Here is a 23,695-nt window from a genome sequence, read left to right on the forward strand (position 1 = left end):
TTTCCTACAACTTTTCTACAACTTTTCTAGTAAAATACCCATCAACTTTTCTAGTAAAATAGCCATCAAGTTGACTTTTTAAAAATCTCTAAAATGATATAGATTATATATACAACAATATATCTAAAGATAAAAATGCAACTTGCAGCTCAGGTCAGAAGAGGTTAATAAAATAACATGGAACAACATGCAAAAATGCTTTGTATACTGGGAATAGTTATCACATAAAATCAGAAAAGTCAGTTGCAAAGCAGCACAAATGCCTGTGCTATCATTTAAAAGGGCATGATATTTCACATGTTTGAAATTTATGATATTCAACTTATAAAGAAGTGAAATCATATTTTAAAAATATAATGTAGATAATTATACCTTCCATAAGCTAAAGAGGGTTCAATCAGTTCTGAATCAATAATATGTATATTTTAAAAGACTAGCTTTTTAGTAGCTACAGTGCAATGAGAAACATTGAACTAAAGCCAATTATTTATTCATACATTTGACCAACAAAAATTTATTGGGCACAAACTATGTGCCTGGGGGAAGAATCACCTGATCCCTAGTGCTAAAACAATACCTGGCATACAAAAAGTACATAAAAAAATTGTTGAAGGTTAAATGAATTCAAATGTATAACTGTCTTTTCTAAAAGTAAATTACACAGTACATTTAACTACCATAAAAATCTCTTGCAAAGTGAGGGGGTAATAGAAAATAAAATTTGAGAAAACGAAGACAGGCTTAGGCAAAATATGCAATGCTCAAACCCACATTATGAAAAATGTTTACACCTCATTATGCTTTTAGATATCTTCCTATAAGTAATTTTAATTCATATTTTATAAAATATATTTATAAATATTTATAGCAAGATATATTTATAAATGTGCTTGCCTTCCTAAATGAATATTATCCAATAGTTTTACCCAATTTTATTTTATTTTATTTACGTATTTATTTATTGGCTGTGTTGGGTTTTTGTTGCTGTGTGCAGGCTTTCTCTAGTTGCAGCGAGCGGGGGCTACTCTTCGTTGCGGTGCAGGGGCTTCTCATTGCGGTGGCTTCTCTTGTTGCAGAGCACGGGTTCTAGGCGCATGGGCTTCAGTAGTTTTGGCACGTGGGCTCAACAGTTGTGGCTCGTGGGCTCTAGAGTGCAGGCTCAGTAGTTGTGGCACATGGGCTTAGCTGCTCCCCAGCATGTGGGATCTTCCCGGACCAGGGCTCAAACCCGTGTCCCCTGCATTGGCAGGGGGATTCTTAACCACTGTGCCACCAGGGAAGTCCCTTACCCAATTTTAAAAGGTAAAAAAAAAAAATCCAACAATTATATCCATATATACAAAAATTCTTTCATCTAATCAACAGTGATTTGCTAAGCCCTATTTACTTTTCAAGGTCTTTGATTAACACTTTCAGAAATCTTTAGCATGACAATAATAAACAAGTCATCTTTTAAAACAATTCTAAAACTCATAAGACTGCCTTAGCAATCTTTCAAGATCACTATGCAAAATTGAGAAATTATGACCATTTCAAGTATTCTTGAGAGTCCTAACAGAAGAAATTAACTACCCCACGTGGAATGACTCTGAACCAATGAAAAGTACACTTAAATGGAGCTACTACTGTCACATCAGGAATTATAAGAGATTCATATTCCTTCCAGGAAGTGCCTTAGGAACCACTACATACAAAGTATTTAATTTTAAAAGTATTAATTACATTCAAGTTCCCTAATTTTAATTCAAAACTGAAAATTATCTTTTATGAGCATATGTAATATATGTATATATAATATTGGCATACTAACCAAAAAATTTTCTGAAAATATTAGACGTGTATGGTTTTTCATTTAGATAATATTTGATTAAATTTTGTTTAGATGATGTATTACATAGAAGTAGGGAAAGCTAGTGTAGGGTTCAGAATTAGCCTCCCCTTCTACATGAGGATTACTTTGAGCTAAAGGCAATCAAGGCCCTGGAGTTCAGAACTACTGCCCCTCCCTTAAATACCTAGAAGAATATAAATTGCAGATTTTTCCCAGAAAAGAGTTGCTACAGGAGATAAATTTTATCTAAGTGGTGCCATCTATATGGCAGGGCAAACATTTCATTACCAAATGTCTGCTCGTCTTCTTATTGTCCTGTGAATGACCCTCCTATGCTTGGACGCTTCAGGCCCCTAACCCGTTCCTTAACTCAGGACGGCACATATGCCTTTTACCTTTCTGTCTTTGAACCTTTCGTGTATGTGGGGTCTCTGACCTTCTCGTACGAACGAAATTTAAAAATCTGCCTCATGTCAATTTAATTCTTAGACCAGACAGAAGAACCTAAGAGCGTAAAGGAACATTTTCTTTCTCCCCAACACTAGCCTGGAAGATTTTGCATGGTATAAATTTCCCATCAAAGTCTGATTAATCCTTTCTATATCAGGATTTGCTATAGAGGAAAATTTGTATATTTTACTTGGTTAAAAGCCACAGGTTCAGCTATCTGGAGATGAGTTTTCCTTTCTGATTTATGGATGAGGGATAGGGAGAAAAAACACAGCAGGATATCCCAGATTTTCTCTCCTCTCCTCCCATTTTCTTTTGTCACACTATCTCTCTTCTTGTGTAAATCTACTCAGCTACAAATTCTAAGTTAAATGATAGCCCCATATGAAAAGTCAACTCACTGGTTTGGGATATTTTGTGAATTGCATCACATACAAATAGGAGCAATTGAGATGAGCTGTACAGATAATATGTATCCCCACTCATTCACAACCAAAGAGTAAAAATACCCAATCCATTTGAGTACTGTGATAACCAACCTATTTCCCCTATATTCACAAGGCATGAAACAGTATTAACAATGTGCATACAATGATGCTGCTTCAGTGTTTTCTTATAAGAACATGGAAATGGTAACCATAAAGTGTTAGAGATATACCCTCTATTATTGTTCCCAGAACAATGGCAAACAATGAGCAAAGAGCACTGCTTACTGGAAAATATTAGAGAAATTACTATGTAACAACATACCACTTCCTGGAAGAAAAAGAATCCAAGCTTATTTTTAACTCCCAGTTTTAGATTTAACTTCAATGGCATATAAATGCACATTTACTCATGCTACCAGTGACATCATTCATTCATCCAACCAACTATTAATAAACAAAGGCTTCTAACACCAGGGTATTGCGTTAGTTACTGGAAAATACAAAGTTGACAGCCCTTACCTAGAGGTAAGGGGCTTATCACTTAACTGAAGGAATCGTGCATGTAAATAATTCTAATGAAGTATTTATAATTGCTATGAATATAAGCTATAATATATACAATATAAAATTTCAGAAAATCTAATGCAACAGTACGGTATATAAAAAGAAGTACATCATGTCCAAGTGGTGTTTCTCCCAAGAATCTAAATAAGATCTGTTTAACATTTGAAATCAACCAATGAAATTCAACATATCAATACTAAGAAAGGAAACACATATGATCATCTCAATAAATGCAGAAAAGGCATGTGACAAAATTAAACACTCATTCCCGATGAAAACTCAAAGCAAACTAGGAATAGAAGAAAAATTCCTCAACCTAAAAAGGGCATCTATTCTACAGTTAACATCTTGCTTAATGGTAAAAGATTGAATACTCTCTACCTCAGATCAGGAGCAAATGAAGGATAGTCACTCTCACCACTTCTATTCAAAATTGTGCTTGGAGGTTCTAGCTAAAATAATAAATCAAGAATACGAAAGAAAAGGCACTCAGATATGAAAGGGAAAAAAAACTTGCTCTATTCACAGATGACATGATTGTCCATGTAGAAAATTTAAAGAATATTAAAAAAACCCTCTTAGTTCAATAAAATTATAGGATATAAATTTAATACTCAAAATGGAACTGTATTTTATATACTATCAATGAACAACTAGAAATTGACACTTAAAAAATCTTATGTTCACTATGGCACCCCAAAACATAAAATGCTTTAGGAATAAATCTAACAGAACACATACAAGATCTATATGCCAAAAACTACAAAACTCTGATGAAAGAAATCAAAGAACTGGAGGTAGAGAACTATACTATTTTCATGTGTGGAAGATTCAATACTGTTAAGATGTCAATTCTCTCCAAACTGATGTGAAGTCCACATTTCAAGACTTATCATAGAGTTACAGTAATCATGGAAATGCGGTATTGGCAAAAGGATGGATAGACATATAGATCAATGGAATAGAATAGAGACTCCAAAACGGATCTAGTCATATGTGGTCAATTCATACTTTACAAAGGTACAAAGACAATTCAGTGGAGGGAAACTATCTTTTCAACAAATGTTACTGGGACCATTAGATATCCATATGCAAAGAAAAGAACCTCAACCCATACTTCTATTAATACAAAAATTAATTTAAAATGTATTATAGATCTAAATGTAAAATCTAAACTATGAAATTTCTAGAAGAAAACATAAAAGCAAATCTTTGTGTTCTTTGGTTAGGCAAAAATTTCTTAGATATGACACTAAAAGCACAATACATAAAAGAAAAAACTGATAAATTGGACTTCAACACATTAAGAACTTCTACCCTTCAAAAGACTAGTAAGAGAATGTGAAAAATGCAAATGACATATCTGATAAAGAAATTTTATCAGGAATTTATTTAATTCTCAAAACTCAGCAACTGAAAGACAAGTAACTCAATTTTTAAAAAAGGGAAAAGAGGACCTACGATGGCAAATAAGCACATGAAGAGACACTCAACAACATTCATCATGAGGGATATTCAGATTAAAACCACAAAGAGACATCTCTAAACACCAAAACTAATAATACCAAATACTGACAAGGATGTGGAACAACAGGATTTCTCACACATTGCTTCCTAAGTGCAAAATGGTCCAGCCAGGGGCTTCCCTGGTGGTGCAGTGGTTGAGAGTCCGCCTGCTGATGCAGTGGACGCAGGTTCGTGCCCCGGTCGGGGAGGATCCCACATGTGCATGGAGCGGCTGGGCCTGTGAGCCATGGCCGCTGAGCCTACGCGTCCGGAGCCTGTGCTCCGCAACGGGAGAGACCACAACAGTGAGAGGCCCGCGTACCCCCCCCCCCAAAAAAAGGTCCAGCCACTTGGAAAACAATTTGTAGTCTCTCATAAAGTTAAACATAAAATTATGAAATTATCCAGCAATACCAGTCCTGAGTATTTACCCAAATGAAACAAAAACTTATGTTCACACAAAATCCTATTTGAAAATGTTGTAATGGTTTAATTCATAACTGTCCAAAACTGGAAAGAATCTAAACATCCTTCAATTAATTAACCCATACAATGGAATACTACACAGTAATAAAAAAAGGAATAAACTACTGATACATGCCACAGCATGGATAAATCTTAAAAGCATTATGCTAGGTCAAAGAAACCAAACTCAAAAAGCTACTTATTATACTATTATATTTATATGACATATTAGAGAAGTCAAGACTGTAGGGACACAAAACAGATCAGTTTCCAGGAGCTAGCTGGGGGGAGGGGTTCACAACAAAGGGGAATGGGGATATTTTAAGAGATGATAGAATTGTTCAACATCTTGATTCTGGGTGCTGTTATACAACTGTTTGCATTTGTCAAAAATCAAAGAACTGTCCCTAAAAAGGGTATATTTTACTGTATGTAAATCTTTATTTAAAAAAAAAACCAAAAATATTGTTTAGAAAATAGCCAAGGCATAGACAAGGAGAAAATATTTATAAACTATACATCTGACTTGTATTCAGAATACATAAATAACTCTACAAGTCAATAATACAAACAATTCCTTTTAAAAATGGGCAACAGATATGAGCAGATACTTCACAAAAGTATACAGGTGACAAACGATTTGGTGAAAGATGCCCAACCTCATTAGTCATCACAGGAATGCACATTAAAGTCGAATGAAACACAACACATTTAACAGAATGGCTGCAATTAGAAAAAAACCAACAACATCAAAGTGATGCCAAGGATGGGGAACAAATGAGACTGCCATAATTTGCTGTGGAAACAGAATGGTACAGCACTTTGGAAAACCGTTTGGAATTAAAGTTAAGCCTATACTTACTATATAACCAAGGAATCCTATTCCTAAGTATTTACTCAAGAGAAATGAAACTATGTGTTCACACAAACTTGTACTCAAATGTTCATATAAGTTTTACTCACAAAAACCATAAACTGGAAACAACCCACCTGTCCACCAAGTGTTGAACGAATAAACAAACTGGTATAGACATACAGTGGAATACTACTCAGCAGTAAAAAGAACTGATGCTCACAACAATGTGTACAAATCTAAAAAGCATTATGCCAAGTGAAAGACTACTGACATAAAAGTCACACACCGTATGATTCCATTTATATGGCATTTCGAAAACAACAAAACCATAGTGACATAAAGCAGATTAGTGGTTGCTAAGGTCCAAGAGGAGAGAACTGATTTCAAAGGAGTAAAAGGAACTTTTTGGAGAAATATAAATGTCCTTTATCAAAATTTTTGGTGGTAGTTACACAACTGTATACATTTGTCACAACTTATCAAATTTCATACTAATTGTTGGGGAATTTTATTGTGTTTAAATTAAACCTTTTCTATATCTCTTTAGGTTCTCTTCATAACTTCAAAACAACTGGAAAATGAAGACAAGCCAAAATTTTTTTTAAAAAAACTGAAATCTCACCACGCAGAAACAATAACTGCTATTAGCATTTTGATATAAATCACACAGGGTATTTTTCAATGTAAACATGAACTTTTGGTCAAACTTAAAATAAGATCAGATTCTTTACATTGTTCAGGAGCCACCATTTTTTGAATTCCAAAATAGATCACAAATATATTTCTACTTCAGTAAATATACTGTGTACAATAAAAAGAAAAGCAGACTATGCTATGATTCTCCCAGTTTTAAGTGAACACCAAGAATTCCTACCGTATAATGTCTTTTTGTTGTCATTAATTATTTCAATATTTGCAAAATTTATTTCTAATATATGACTGTTTAATTCACAGGTCTTGGATTCTCTAAGGAATGCATTTTTTAGTTTTGCTATATAAAATTCAAAGAAATCCTTTATAAAAATAGAACAAAATCTTAATTTTTATGGGATGATAGGACAATTAAAAATAACAGTTAACATTAAATAAAGATTATTAAAAGAATTTTTTGGAAGAGAGAGTTATTTGTTGATTTGTTACCATCAACTCTTTGTAAATTTAAGGGAATATGCTGTATTCACACACAAAAAGGACACTCTATTTAAACAGGGTTTTTTTTTGTTGTTGTTGTTTTTTTAATGAAAGAAAAAAGAAACCCCAGGGTCTAAAATGTAATGAGTGATCCTATTAGTTCCACCAGACTAAAATCATACAGTCTACGTATGTGGTCTTTTCAGCCACATCTGTCATGAACCATTTTTACATCACAAAATGCAAAATACTGAGTACTGATTTACTAGATGAGACCTGGGAAAGTATTCATCATTTGATTTCCCCCTAAAAGAAAAATTGGCTCACAGGAAGACAGGTGACAGTTCTTTTCAGATCACACTCAGAACTTACACAATTTAGAATCAAATCTTCACATAATCCAAGCAAACAGAAAAAAAAAAAAAAAAAGAAATAAGTGGAAAAACAAAAGAAATCTCAATTATGACTTTCTTAAAATCCAAACATTTTACTTGGCTAGGAAACATGGATCATACATTAAAAATATTTATAATATGTGAAAATGTATAAACATGCTTGCCACATAGTAGATGCTCAATAAATAGTACTCTTATTATTTTAAATACTTCATGAAATACATACTTATTGAGCATTTTATATACTGATCTGATATTCCTCCTTTCAAAAGCTCTGTTACACATGGAACTTAAATGGAAATAAAATGGAATTTTTACTTAACATAAAATGTATAGTATAGAAGAGTTCTGAATTAATTGTTTCTTTGACTTAACTGAAATCTCTATTAATCACTTTTTGGTAAATTTCTGTACATAATGTTATTTACTCTCATCCTAAAAACAGACCTATAATTTCCCTTATAGGAAAAGGGTGGTTGTTATTCCAAATTCTTTAATGGCTTAAATATTAAAGGGTACTTAATTTAAAAAAACTTCATTACATAATTCTGTGTTAGATAAATTATTTACAATGATTATAAAACCACTGAAAAAGGAACTGCATACTTGATAAACCAAACATCCAAATCTTATACATTTGTCAGTCTTTCAATAATGAATTCTGGGGAAAAATAAATTCACAGACACCCAAGTGAATTGGCAACTGTAAGTGACAGAAGCCCTTCTAAATCCTCTGTTTACACTGGGGATTAGCGGAGTAGATTTTGAGTTGCAAACTGAACAGTCCATGGTCAAGGGAACCTGCTCCCTGTCAGCCGCAGGGCATAAGGACAAAGCATGGTCCTGGTAGGAAGTGACCCATAAACATATTCCTACCCAGGATTTATACAAAGCCAGTCTGCCTCACAGAAACTCCATATGACCATTAACTGGCCTGCAAGGCCTGCCAGGAGGCCTAATTACAGGTCTACAGAGCCCAATAACAAAAGCTGAAGGGCTTTAGCCTAGGGATGATCTGCTTTATACTGACTTGAGAGAGTCCATATAGAGGACCCAAAAGAAAGAGGTTTAGCTTTAAAATTCTCCCCAGAGAGCCAGCATTGTACTCAAGTCTAGAAAGCCCACATGCAACATACTTCAGCTAGGCTTAAACATACCACCCTCTCAAAATTAACATTCAACTACTGTCTGCTTAACATCTGCTCAAACATGGCAAGTTGCTGTGATATTGTTAGACTCTAACTGATAGCTTTCTTCTTACTAAATATTATTGGGGATAAATAATAGTCATTCAAATATAAATGTGTAACTGATGCTAAAACAAATAACTTATATTTTCTAAAAGTAATTTACTTAATAGTTCTCTTTAGGAAGCACTAGTATATCTTTTTGGATTAACACAAAGTGCAAAATCATGCTCATTATTGGAGACTGGGAGTTAAATTAACATTATCAATTTGATTTTGCATTAAAGGTATTAAATTTTATGTAGAATTTCTGAAGAAATGTGGTTTTGCAGAAACCACATTTGATGAAAAAAAGGTTTTAACCAATGCCCAAGTCAATGAAACTATTTGATTATATACATTTGTTTCTTTTAAAAAGCACAAGAATTCTTAATTCTTGATAACTTCTTTTAACTGTATATGTATGGTGGTATGAGGAGGATGTTTGACCCAATATCTCTTCTTTAATTACCTCACAAAGCCACTCTGGTGATGCCATAAAAAACTACTTCCACTCCTCCTGGCTAATGTTTATAGAACGCTCAGTTATATGTTAGGTGCTGTTCTAAAAACTTTATTACGTTAATTTATTTAGTTTTCATTAAAACTCTAAAGGTATATATTCTCATTCCCATTTCATACATGAAAAAACTGAGGTTGAACAAGGTTTAACAATTTTCCCATGGTTTTGTCAGTAAATAATGGATCTGGGAATAGCACCCAGGCCGTCTGACTTCAGAACTTGACCACCATACTCTATTGCTTTTCATACTAATTGCAAACATTTATTGAATGCTTACTATGTACCAGGTACTATTCTAAGTGTTTTACAAATGTTAACGCACTTAAAGTCCATAACAACCCCATTAGTATGTACTATTAGTATCTCAATTTTATAGATGAGGAAACTAAAGAAGAGCAAAGGGGAAGTGATCTGCTCAAGCTCACAAAGTTAGTTAGTGAACGAAGCCGGATATGAATCTAGACTAACCAACACGCAACCAAGCAGAAGCCTACATGGGGAAAAAAGAAGTCTGAAAACTATTTATTTATATGAAATAGAAGTTAACTTTTTAATCACTTGCTCTGTTTTTTTAGGTTTGCCCTACATGAAAGCCTCTCTCACAATAAATCAATCTGGCTCTCTTGGAGCCAGAGATCAGTGGTCAGAAGCCTATGGAGCAAAACCTCTGTCGACGTTAAATCAGGGTTGCAGAATGGCTTTCTGTGCTCCCCAGAAACAGTACAACATTAACATGGCAATTTCATTTGTAATTCTCAGAACTACAAATATTTAAAGCCAGACTGGACTTCAGAGAAGTACTGGGACTTACAAGATTAGATGGTAGTTCTATTTGTAGCTTTTTAAGGAACCTCCATACTGTTCTCCACAGTGGCTGTATCAATTTACATTCCCACCAACAGTGTAAGAGGGTTCCCTTTTCTCCACACCCTCTCCAGCATTTATTGTTTCTAGATTTTTTGATGATGGCCATTCTGACTGGTGTGAGATGATATCTCATTGTAGTTTTGATTTGCATTTCTCTCATGATTAGTGATGTTGAGCATTCTTTCATGTGTTTGTTGGCACTCTGTATATCTTCTTTGGAGAAATGTCTATTTAGGTCTTCTGCCCATTTTTGGATTGGGTTGTTTGTTTTTTTGTTATTAAGCTGCATGAGCTGCTTATAGATTTTGGAGATCAATCCTTTGTCAGTTGCTTCATTTGCAAATATTTTCTCCCATTCTGAGGGTTGTCTTTTGGTCTTCTTTATGGTTTCCTCTGCTGTGCAAAAGCTTTTAAGTTTCATTAGGTCCCATATGACCCAGCAATCCCACTACTGGGCATATACCCTGAGAAAACCATAATTCAAAAAGAGTCATGTACCATAATGTTCATTGCAGCTCTATTTACAATAGCCCAGAGATGGAAACAACCTAAGTGTCCATCATCGGATGAATGGATAAAGAAGATGTGGCACATATATACAATGGAATATTACTCAGCCATAAAAAGAGACGAAATTGAGCTATTTTTAATGAGGTGGATAGACCTAGAGTCTGTCATACAGAGTGAAGTAAGTCAGAAAGAGAGAGACAAATACCGTATGCTAACACATATATATGGAATTTAAAAAAAAAAATGTCATGAAAAACCTAGGGGTGAAACAGGAATAAAGACACAGACTTACTAGAGAATGGACTTGAGGCTATGGGGAGGGGGAAGGGTAAACGGTGACAAAGTGATAAAGAGGCATGGACATATATACACTACCAAACGTAAGGTAGATAGCTAGTGGGAAGCAGCCGCATAGCACAGAGAGATCAGCTCGGTGCTTTGTGACCGCCTGGAGGGGTGGGATAGGGAGGGTGGGAGGGAGGGAGACGCAAGCGGGAAGAGATATGGGAATATATGTATATATGTAACTGATTCATTTTGTTGTGAAGCTGAAACTAACATACCATTGTAAAGCAATTATACTCCAATAAAGATGTTAAAAAAAAAAAAAAAGATCAGCTATTAACCTTAAAAAAAAAAAAAAAAGATTAGATGGCTATGAAGAGAAAGGTTTAGGACTTGGCTTCCAGGTACTTAATGGGTAACTAAGAGAAGAAAATCCAAGTTGAACATGCTGCAGAATAACTGGGATGAAGTGAGGCACTTATGGCTTATTTCCAAAAACAGCTTCTTTCCTTGATATAGTGTTCTTACGTGTGTAACTCTTCTGTGTTTTACAATACTTAATTAGCTTCTATCCCAGCAAGGGTCACTGAAAGGCATGTCCATAGTTGGGGTGAAGAAGAAAACACTGGTAATCACAGAACATTACCCTAGATTTTTCGAAGTTCTCAGAAATATAGCTACTATGATCACCCTAACAGTTAAGGAAAAGAACTTGTATTCTGAATAAAACTTTAATCCTTTTGTATTATCAATTAAAAACAAGTCATTTCAGAATCAAAGGCTTGCTTGAGGATAGAAATTATTTTATTATAAGGTAATTGTAGCATTATGCCTAACAAAACAAGATATGTATTTGGTAATGTTTTCTATCACCCTTCTTTCTGCTGAACGTAACTCAGGGATTTAACCTATGGATAGAAATAGCTCAGGAGTCAGAAATCATTGGATTTGAGTCCTAGTTTTCCCACTTACTAGGTATGTGATCTTTTACAAGTCATTTAAGCTTTTGGGATATTTGTAAAATGGAGTTAATTAGCTCTCCATGCAGTGATGTGAGTCAAATGATAAAAGATTTATGAAAATGCTTTGAAAACTGTAAAGCACAATAAAAAGTGCTGTAGATATTATTTAGAAAATGAAATATTACACAGAAATTTTATGATAAAGGGGATTTACCATACATGCATTAAATAAACTTCTATTTCTCTTATAACATTAGAGATATAATTTTAAAGGTTGCAGGTGTCAATAATTCTATTAAAAGTAAAATATTAAGGAGATAAAATATTAAGGAATATTTTTAGATTTCTCTAAAAATATTTTTAGAGAAAATTATGTCTTGAAACTATGTTCTGAGAAGTGTCATTTTTTCACGGTGATGAAAAATATTTATGCTTTGGAAAAATCTCTCCTCTAAGTTCTTCTTCAGACCTATGAGCATATGGAGCATAAGATGACATTGTGTTTTTGTGGAAAATCAACTAATGTGTGGAATGATGCTAACAAGTCAAACAACAGTGACAGCAAAAATGATGGAGACGAGTCTTTAAGTAAACTCATTATCTTCCTTCTTCCTCCTGTGTGATAATCACATTTTGTTATCTCTTCTGTCATGTACTACCTTCAAGTTTAAGATTAAAAAGTTAGATTACTGCCATGTATCTTCTACTTTTGAAGCCAGGGAACTTTTCAATATATTTATTTAAAATCCACCAAAGAGTGGTTTAAATGAGCACACCAGCATCCAAAGGCTTAATTTTCAGTTACCCAGAACAATTATTTCACAGTGACTTACTCACCAAAGATTAATAGCTAGAATTCTATTTGGCATAGTGACACTCACTACAGGCGCTATTAAAACTCCTCAGAAAGATCCAGAAGTTTTAGATATGGTTCCTGACCTTCAGACATTTATTATTTCATTGGGAAAATAGGTCCAACACTCATGAAATAAATACTAATATCAGCAGTATGTGAGTAAATACCAACATGAATGGTGTGCATAGAATAAAAGAAAAAGAATTCAAAGGAGAACAGAAAGATTACATGATGTAATGGTCAGAGAAATCACATGGAAATGTTATCTGAGATGCATATTGAAGTGTTTAGAGAGAGAAAGAGGAAGGAGAAAGATATTTCTAGAGGAGAAAATAATCACAAGCAAAAATTCCCAGGTAGAAAAGAACATGAGTAACTCAAAGAGTAATGAGAAGAAGTATAAAAATGAATTCTAAGAAAAAAAGTTAGAAAAGTCTGTGAATCCACCATACAGAACCTTGGAACCTTAAGCACAGAAGTATAAAATTGATCTTGTAAGCAATCTAGAGCCAGTGAATAATTTTGAGCAAAGGAGCAGCATGACCAAGTGGTGGGTGAGAAAGAATCATCTAGCAATGGTACTCACCAGAAGCAATATGGAAATACAAATTTTCTGGTGGCTACCATCTGCCAGACTCTGGGCTAGATACTTCACTTATAATATATATCTTCACAACAATCCTATAAGGTAATCATCATCTTCTCCCCTTACAGACTAGGAAATAAGGGTGTAGGGAAATCCTTAAAACCTAAATATTGATACTGTCAAATAGGTAACTTAAATATGCAACATGGTCTAGTTGAGACAATAGGGGGCTATACTTTTATACTGCTGGTGGGAATGTAATATGGTTCAGCTGCTGTGGAAATATCTGGTGGTTTTACAAAAAGTTAAACCAAGGATTTACCAAATGACCCCATAATTATACTCCTAGGTGTATACCCCTCAAAGTTACAAATGGTTACTCAAACAAGTACATATATATATGCATGTTCAAAGCTACACTGTTCACAATAGCCAAAAGGTGGAAAACACCCCAAATTTCCATCAATAGATGAATGGATAAACAAATGGCGTGTGTGTAAACACACACACACACACATATACATACATTCAGCCATAAAATGTATTCTGTGGAATATTATTATATTCCACAGAATACATTTTATGGCTGAATGTATATATACAATATACATTATGTGTATATATTATGTATTATTATGTATATATATTATGTATTATGTATATATTAATATATTATGTATATATTATATACATAATACAAATGTATTATGTGGAATGTATTATGTGGAATATTATTCAGCCATAAAAAGGAATAAAATACTGACACAGGCTACAACATGGCTACACCTCCAAAACATGCTAAATGCAAGAGGCTAGACACACAAGGTCACACACTGTATGATTCCATTTACATGAAATATGCAGAATAGATAAATCCATAGAGATAGAGGGCAGGTTGATGGTTGCAGTTGCCAGGAGCTGAGGGTAAGGTGAGGGGAGAGAAATTGCCTAATAGGTAATAGGTTTTACTTTGGAAATGTTTTTAAACTAGATAGAGGTGGTGGTTATATAGCTTTGTGGATGTATTTAATGCCACTGAATTGTCACTTTAAACAGTTATGTTTTATTTTGTCTTATGTGAATTTCACCTCAATAAATTACTTCTAAAAAGTAAAGAACTACAGTAAACTAGAAAATATACACATCTGCCATATTCCATTTAAAAAAAAAAAAAACGTTTTGGCTAAACAATAAACATCAAACACTGAAGGTCACAGAATGAGTGAGCAGTGGAAGCAGGCTTAGAACCCTTCCACTATTCACCACCCTCTCTCTGGAGAAGAGACAGACTTGAAGCAAAAGACCAACTAGGAGGTAATGGATTAACCTTTGGGTGGATTGTTTGGTGTCCAGACTAAGGAGTTGGCAGTGGGAAAGATAATAGAGGGATAACTATAAAAAATATTTCAAAATAAGTCATTAATTCTAGGTGAATGACTGCCTATAAAGAAGTCAAAGATAAACATTTCAAGGTTTTGAATCTTAATGAATATGAGAATGGTAAAAGTATTTTTTAAATGAAAAGAAAGAAGTCATGGCCAAGAGGATTTTTAATTGGATTTACTCAATATCATAAAGTAAATCATTATCTGAAGTTATATTGATAACTTAAAGATTCAGTCTTACAAATTTATATAGTTTTACAAGCTTGAGTCCTCCAGCATTTGGAAAAAACAAAACATCTTAGACATAACCTTAACTTCACATCACCTTCAAATTAAAAGTTAAACAAGAGACATGAAACTTCATTTCAATTGCATTTTGGCAATGAACATGAAAAAAGATTCTATCTACATCTGAAGATTTAGCATAGCAAAATATAAAAATGTTAACAGTTTAGTATATACAAAATATGATCATAACAAATACAATAAAATCTCTGACTTCAAATTCAAGGTACATGGTTACATTTTGCTTAATGTATTTTACTCATACATATGTCTTTCAAAATCATACCGCTAGTAATTATTGCCAAATGTTATTAAATATATTTTAATTCCAAACCAAGGCCATGATTAACATTCACTAATAAATCAATAACAATGCAATGGTAATATATAAAACTTTCTTCTGGGACCCACAATTAGAGTAAAAGACTAAGTCTAGTCAGCAAGATTTCTACATATGAACCCCATCTACCAGATTATGGTATCTATAAGGCTGAAATAAATCCTGGCTCAAGAATCTAGCATACAGCCTTAAGTTCTTCCCTGTACCCAATTTTAAGGCCCCAAAGTTGAGGGTGTTTTCCCTGGGAACTCAAGTAAACTCCAATGAGACAGAATGGGAACTACCAGGCCTTCCTATCCAGCCACCTCAATCTTAGGACCAGGCTAGACTTTATCCATGAGCCTTACCAGAATGAGCTCAAGTTCTCATTCCCCCCTACTTTATTTTGCTTGTTTGTTTATTTTTAATAATACAATGAATACCTTGATTCATCACTGAAACAGAGATCCAGAACCTTGACAATAAGTTCTATATTTGCTTAGCGTTCCCCTATATCCATCTATCTGCTTCTCCTCTCCAAGGCCACAGGTTCTCATTAATTACAGTAATATATGTTTTCAAAGGGGTATAATATGTTATTTCATGTTATAAAGCAATATAGTCATAGAAATGGCATCAAAAAGCAAAATCTGGTTAAAATGGTTTCTTAACCAGTGACAATGGTTACAACACAATCCTTTTGTAAAACAATTTAGCAAGAATGTATAAAAAGCCACTCTACATATTAACACCCTCTAATCTCATAAACTCATTTCTATAGTAATCAATTCCAAGAAAATAAGCTAAACTATGGAAAACACTATTTGTAACAGGAGGTGCATAACAGTATTATGGGTAAGAGGGAAAAGCTAGAGACAATGTAAATGTTCAATAAGAAGAAAATGATTAAATAAATAATCCTATATCTAGCTAAGGTCTGTCCTTTGCTTATGGGGGGCAATGTTAAGTTTTTTAATTTGAAAATTGTCATAATATTTTGAATGTTTGTCAAAGTCACAGAACCTCCCTATTTATCCTTAATAGAATTTAGAATGTTAAATTAAAAAATGAGGAGTGACAGCTGGGACCAATATAAGCAAGTTATACACTGAGGTCCACACTGTCAGATCTGTTTTATAATACGCTTTTTGTGACCACCTAGAGGGGTGGGATAGGGAGGGTGGGAGGGAGACGCAAGAGGGAGGAGATATGGGGATATATGTATACGTACAGCTGATTCACTTCGTTATAAAGCATAAACTAACACACCATTGTAAAGCAATTATACTCCATAAAGATGTTAAAAAAATTTTTTTAAGGTAAAGAAAACTGTATAAAACTATGAAATACAATTCTTTATAGTTGCATTAACAGAAGCAAATATTTTCTGGACTAAGCACCATAAATATTTTCCTTTAAAGAAAGAGTTTGTCAGTACTCAAGTAATGAACCTGGAAATATTTCTTCTAAGCAAAATGCCATTAAAGAATGAATATATATTATATAAATAACAGAGAATCGTATTAACTAGCTTTATCCTATAGTATATTTATTGGAAAGTCAAAATTTGAAAAACCTAATAGTAAGCAAAATTTTAGTACATCATGTTTTCTATGTAATTAAAGATAAAATGAGTTAAGATCAATACATAAAGATAAGTGACTTTTAAAGTAATATGAAGTGGTACAGAGATTCACAGTCAACATATTAATTTTTATATGGTAAGTTACTTCAATTAGTGATTTATGAAGCTAGTATATCATTTATACTGGTGTTCCCAATCTTTAGACTGTAGACACATTGGGTAGGAATAAAAGGAGCTAATGCAAGAAATCCTTGAATTAATATGCATACATGTATTTTTGCAATGAATATTAAAATATAACTACTATCATTTGGTAGTCTGAAATTACTTTTGATGTCAAAATAGAATTCTCATTTTCCAGTTGGAAATTATGAACTCTTTACAGATCCTTCAAAAGTAAATAATTTTAAGAAACATGTACTCCTTTGGTAATATTATTCTAACCCTACCTCATGCTTGATCTTGATAACTTATTATTTGACTGTAATATATATTTTTAAAAACCACATTAAGATTCAGAGTAAAATATCAGTACTTGGAAAAGGTAACATGGATCTCTTATATTTTTAAAAAGTAAAGTATTTAATGTGTACATGAATCTGGGTATTATAATCTAAAATCAAAGAAAGAATTATTGTACAATTGAGATATTAAAACATACAGATTTTTAAGATTAGATGGTATCCAGACGAATAGTCCAATGAGTTAGTCTAATGTAACTGGAAGAATTATTAAACATTTATCTCATTTCCTTTAGAGCAAAACCTTGATCTAAAAATCACACCTTATATAAATATTAAATCAAAATGATCACAGCCTCAAATATAAAATGTAGAAGTATAAAATTCTTCTTAAACATGCCACTAAAAGCACAGTCCGTAAAAGACAAAAATCAATAAACTGGACTTCATCAAAATTAAAACTAAAATCGAAGCCAGTTTTATAAATAAGAAGGTAAAGAATGACCTTTTAACATCACACTATAGCAATAAATATTTGAGGTAAAATATGGCCATACAGAGATCTCACAAATTTGTGAGGCTATATGAAAATAGGTGTTTTGCTCTTTGACCCATCTGTAAGCATGCTAGGATTTATTTCACATATTTTCATTTAAATAAAGTTAATTATTAACACTTACCAGCAGCTTCAAGAACCAGTTGTAGTCTTGCTTTGGCCTGTTCAGCTGGTGGCTAAAAATCAACCATAAAAGACACTTACAAGGTAGTTTTAACAGAGCTTTAAATTAATGCATTATTATGTGAGTATCAGAAAATTTAGAGAACTTTGTCATAATCAGTATTAATATCCACCCACATCTTAACAAAATTCCATCACAGCAGCTCTACCAATCTACTCTCTCACCCTAGTAATCAAATCACACTTTTCATTATTATGATTCAAGAATGAAGTTCTTCCTTTTTCTTTTTCTTTTTTTTTACTGGAATAGCTTTTATTTGTTATCCAACATGTACCAGTCAGCAACAGCCTAAATACAAATAATTTAATAAGGAGGCAAAACCCACACATTTAACAACATACTCTCAAGCTGTGTTGTTTCTTTGCATATGGAAACATGCAAAATGACCTATTAGAATTTAAATAGCAACTTAAAGTCCAATACCTCAGGCAAATTATATCCTAAAACCAAATATTTTCTGCTTTCCTTACGGTATTTGAAAGGAGCAATTGTGATAAAGATAGGACACAATGTGAGTCACTGCTTTCAATTCCTACTAACTGTCCTAAAATTATTCTCTCAATGAACTTTGATTCAATACAGTTGATAATGTTGAAACTACTTTCCTACCAGTGACCTTATTCTGAGATTTTTGGATATGTTGATGGTATCCAAACAATAAGATGGATTGTATCAAGGTTATGATCTTTATGAAAGACTTGTTAAAAACTGTTTTTAATACTTAAGACTTTACATTTCTTAAGATGTCAGTAAGTGACTAAATAATCTCATGTTTCTATACGATACCATCATTTGAGAATTAACATTTTACAAGATATATTTGAATGTTTTGCTATTTGTGAAAAAACAGCCTGAATAAAAAGAATTACATAATTGGATATGGGAAGAAGATGTTATGCTCAGAAAAGTTTAAGAATTTGAATGGTACTTCTGAATAAACTGTAAGAAACAGGATAGGAGAGTGGTAGATGAGACAGGAAAGAAGACAGGGCTAGCCTTTTATACCATAGAAGAGGGATTAACAAACTATGACCTAAACCTGGTTTTGTAAATAAGTTTTATGGGAACATAGCCATGCCCATTGGTTTATATATTGTCCATGGTTGCTTTTGTGCTCAACTCAACAACAGCAGAGTCAACTATTTGCGGCAGGACTCTTATGGCCAGCAAAGTCTAAAATATTTACTATGGAGATCTTTAAGGAAAAGACTGTTGACCCCTGCCATATAAGACGGAGAGACTTGGAAGAATGTGAAACAGTGGGGTGACAAGATGAGATCTGCACTCTGACACATCATTCTAGCAATATACTTGAGGATGAACTGCAAAGAATGTGACAGAAGGCAAGGAGCTCAGTTAGGGAGCAATTAAAGAACTCCAGATGAGAGACGATGAGGGCCTGGGGAGGAGCAGTAGCAGTAAGGTTGGAGAGGAAGAACTAGATTTGAGAAACATTTAATTGGTAACATGAAAGGACTGATTGGATATGAGAGAAGGAGGAGTTGACAAACAAAAAGAATATTTTATGTCATATGTTTGTAGAAAAAATGTACGTAAGTGTGCTTTATAAAGTTATCAATATTAAAAATGTGACATCAAATTAAAATATCATAGCAAAATATCAATAGAAGACTGTGACATCTACTGAATATGATCTCTCTAACAGTTATAAAGGAAACTGCCAAGCAATTAACACGAACATTTATAATGATGAAAGGCAAATGACATTTGACATCAGTATCAGGGAGCATAGTGAGTGTGCAAAACTGCGGAGCACATGGCCCAGCTAAAGAAAGCAGCTGGTACTCAGCACCAACTCAGTGTTGTCATGCAGAAATGCAAATCAAGGGTTATAAAACTTCTTCATTTTTTTTCCTGAGACTTTAAGTCACCATAAAGACAAATACTGTGTGGAACAAACAGTACTTCTCAGAGCCAGATTCAATCCTGAAACAGACAGTCTGTGATCTCTGCCATCTACTTAACAAACACAGTAGAAACATGATATTGATACTTTGTGCAACATAGCATAACTAGAATGGCAAGAAGGAAATAATGTTCTGACTAGCAGATCTCAAGCAAGCACAGAATTATGAAGTATACATTTCAGAGTATCCTAGTAAGCAGTGACGTTTGATAGAAAAATGTGAGAAACTTTATTGGGTAAGATATTTCATGGGAAAGTTATAGGTATTTCATAAGAAACGATTATTTTTACCAAATAAGAAATATTTAAAACAAATATACAAAGTGATGAGTACCCATATTAAGTAAAATATTAACAATATTGTTAAAGTCTCTTAACCCACAAAACCTCCTCCATAGCAGCTCCCTCTCTCCCCCAGTTAAAATCTATGTCTTAAAAATATGGTGATTACCGTCCCTAAGAGTCTTAATGGTTGATGATTATGATAAAAACACCTGTTAAGACATATTTATATTTTATTAATTCCTCTAACAATCTATAATACAGGATTCATATTTCAAAGATAAAGAAAACCATGGAATAAGAGTAGTTTCCTAACTTGCCTTTACTAGTAAATGATAGGCTGAAATTAAGACCTTCTGACTCCAAATTTCAGGATTCTTCTAACTACATCACTAGGATATTCATGAATTCAAAGCAATTAATTTCACAGATATAAAAGCACACGGATAGATTTTTGATTCTGTTCAAAAAAAAATCTATCCAAGATAGTACATTTGCCTATACAAATATAACTTCCTAAATTATTTGCAAAATATAAGGATCAATTCCAACCATGGGGACAAACACATTGTTAGATTTGCCAGACTTTTAAAAGTAATTTGTCTTTTATAAGTATTTTTGCTTTTAAAAATATTTGATTCATTTCACAAGCATTTTTCTTGGATAGGGTATTCAGATACACATGTTCTCTCACTTTTTTCCCACCTGCAAATATCTTTCTTTCGCCACAACTGGTGAATAATTTGAATGGATATGGGATTCTCAGTTGCAGTCTTTTTCTCTCAGTCACTTGCCCTTCAAATTGTTTCCAAGTGCTCCCCCACAATATTTCAGCCTTGAGTTTGTCCCAGAGAGGGAAAGCATCACAACAGGTCACTTGGCTGAAACCCTCCAGGTCCCACCTACCTATCTGCATCAGTAGCTGCTTGACCCAGAAAAAGTAGATAAGCTGGAGCTGGAAATGGAGAGGAGGCAGCCTGATTTATGTTGCCATCATTCTGATTGCCAGTTATAGTTACTTTTTAAGAAAAGATTAAGAAGAAAGAAGAAACAGAATATACAGTTAAAAGAACATTTTTCTACTAATCCATTTTTAGTTAGGTATCATCATACTGAGCTGACTTAGATTGAAAAAACCTTTGGGGCTTGACTGCCAACAGATTGAAAAAACCTTTGGGGCTTGAGTGCCAAAATTTCTAATGCTTTAACTATTTTAGAGTGTATTAGACTCCAGGGATTGGTATGAATTCCATCTAAAACTGGTAAATGGTACTAATGTTATTCAGAGCCAGAAAAAAAAATACTTTATGAAATAAATAAGAAGCTAGCATCAAATACAAATGCATGGAATACAGCAATTTCTCAAAATAAGAACTGATAAATGAGGACATATTTAAGAACACAATGTCACAGTTATATTGTATGAAGCAAACTTATGGAGAAAAAATTGTATTCTATTAAAAAATAATATTCCTACGGGAAAAAATCTGTAAAAAATACAAATACATGGAGGCTAAATAATACACTACTAAATAACCAAGAGATCACTGAAGAAAACAAAGAGGAAATCAAAAAATACCTAGAAAAAAGTGACAATGAAAATATGATGACACAAAACCTACGGGATGCAGCGAAAGCAGTACTAAGAGGGAAGTTTATAGCAATACAATCCTACCTCAAGAAACAAAAAAAATCTCAAACAAACAACCTAACCTTACACCTAAAGTGATTAGAGAAAGAAGAACAAAAAAACCCCAAAGTTAGCAGAAGGAGAGAAATCATAAAGATCAGATCAGAAATAAATGAAAAACAAATAAAGGAAACGAGCAAATATCAATAAAACTACAAGCTGGTTCTTTGAGAAGATAAACAAAATTGATAAACCATTAGCCAGACTCATCAAGAAAAAAAGGGAGAAGATTCAAATCAACAGAATTAGAAATGAAAAAGGAGAAGTAACGACCGACACTGCAGAAATACAAAGGATCATGAGAGATTACTACAAGCAACCATATGCCAATAAAATGAACAACATGGAAGAAATGGACAAATTCTTAGAAAAGCACAACCTTCTGAGACTGAACCAGAAAGAAACAGAAAATATAAACAGACCAATCACAAGCACTGAAATTGAGACTGTGATTAAAAATCTTTCAACAGGGCTTCCCTGGTGGCGCAGTGGTTGAGAGTCTGCCTGCCGATGCAGGGGACACAGGTTCGTGCCCTGGTATGGGAAGATCCCACATGCCATGGAGCAGCTGGGCCCGTGAGCCATGGCCACTGAGCCTGCGCGTCCGGAGCCTGTGCTCCGCAACGGGAGAGGCCACAACAGTGAGAGGCCTGCGTACCGCAAAAAAAAAAAAAAAAAAAAAATCCAAGAAACAAAAGCCCAGGACCAGATGTCTGCACAGGTGAATTCTATCAAACATTTAGAGAAGAGCTAACACCTATCCTTCTCAAAGTCTTCCAAAATATAGCAGAAGGAGGAACACTCCCAAACTCATTCTATGAGGCCACCATCACCCTGATACCAAAACCAGACAAAGATGTTACAAAAAAAGGCCAATATCGCTGATGAACATAGATGCAAAAATCGTCAACAAAATACTAGCAAACAGAATCCAACAGCACATTCAAAGTATCTACACCATGATCAAGTGGGGTTTATCCCAGGAATGCAATTATTCTTCAATATACGCAAATCAATCAATGTGATACACCATACTAACAAAGTGAAGGATAAAAACCATGTGATCATCTCAACAGATGCAGAAAAAGCTTTCAACGAAATTCAACATCCATTTATGCTAAAAAATCCTCCAGAAAGTAGGCATAGAGGGAACTTACCTCAACATAATATAGGGCATATATGACAAACCCACAGCCAACACCGTTCTCAATGGCGAACAACTGAAACCATTCCCATTAAGATCAGGAACAAGACAAGGTTGCCCACTCTCACCACTATTATGTTTTTTTTAATTTTTTATATTTTGCGGTACGTGGGTCTCTCACTGTTGTGGCCTCTCCCGTTGCAGAGCACAGGCTCTGGACACACAGGCTCAGCAGCAAAGGCTCACGGGCCCAGCCGCTCTACGGCATGTGGGATCTTCCCGGACTGGGGCACGAACCCGCGGCCCCTGCATCGGCAGGCGGACTCTCAACCACTGCGCCACCAGGGAAGCCCCTCACCACTATTATTCAACATAGTTTTGGAAGTTTCAGTCACAGCAGTGAGACGAAAAAGAAATAAAAGGAATCCAAATCGGA

At 34.0% G+C, this 23,695-nt stretch overlaps 1 protein-coding gene across 2 annotated transcripts in view; it reads right to left on the minus strand.

Annotated features, from left to right (window-relative positions):
• Nucleotides 1-23,695, minus strand: part of RSRC1 (arginine and serine rich coiled-coil 1) — a 450,158-nt gene that overhangs the window by 157,065 nt on the left and 269,398 nt on the right. For both annotated transcript variants that reach the window (XM_082840357.1, XM_082840356.1), the window contains exon 6: nt 18,157-18,208. In XM_082840357.1, coding sequence (XP_082696483.1) covers nt 18,157-18,208 — 52 coding nt within the window. The remainder of the gene's footprint in view (nt 1-18,156; nt 18,209-23,695) is intronic.

The sequence above is a fragment of the Leucopleurus acutus genome (genome assembly GCF_964270905.1).
Source record: "Leucopleurus acutus genome assembly, chromosome: 5".
Lineage (NCBI taxonomy): Eukaryota > Metazoa > Chordata > Mammalia > Artiodactyla > Delphinidae > Leucopleurus > Leucopleurus acutus.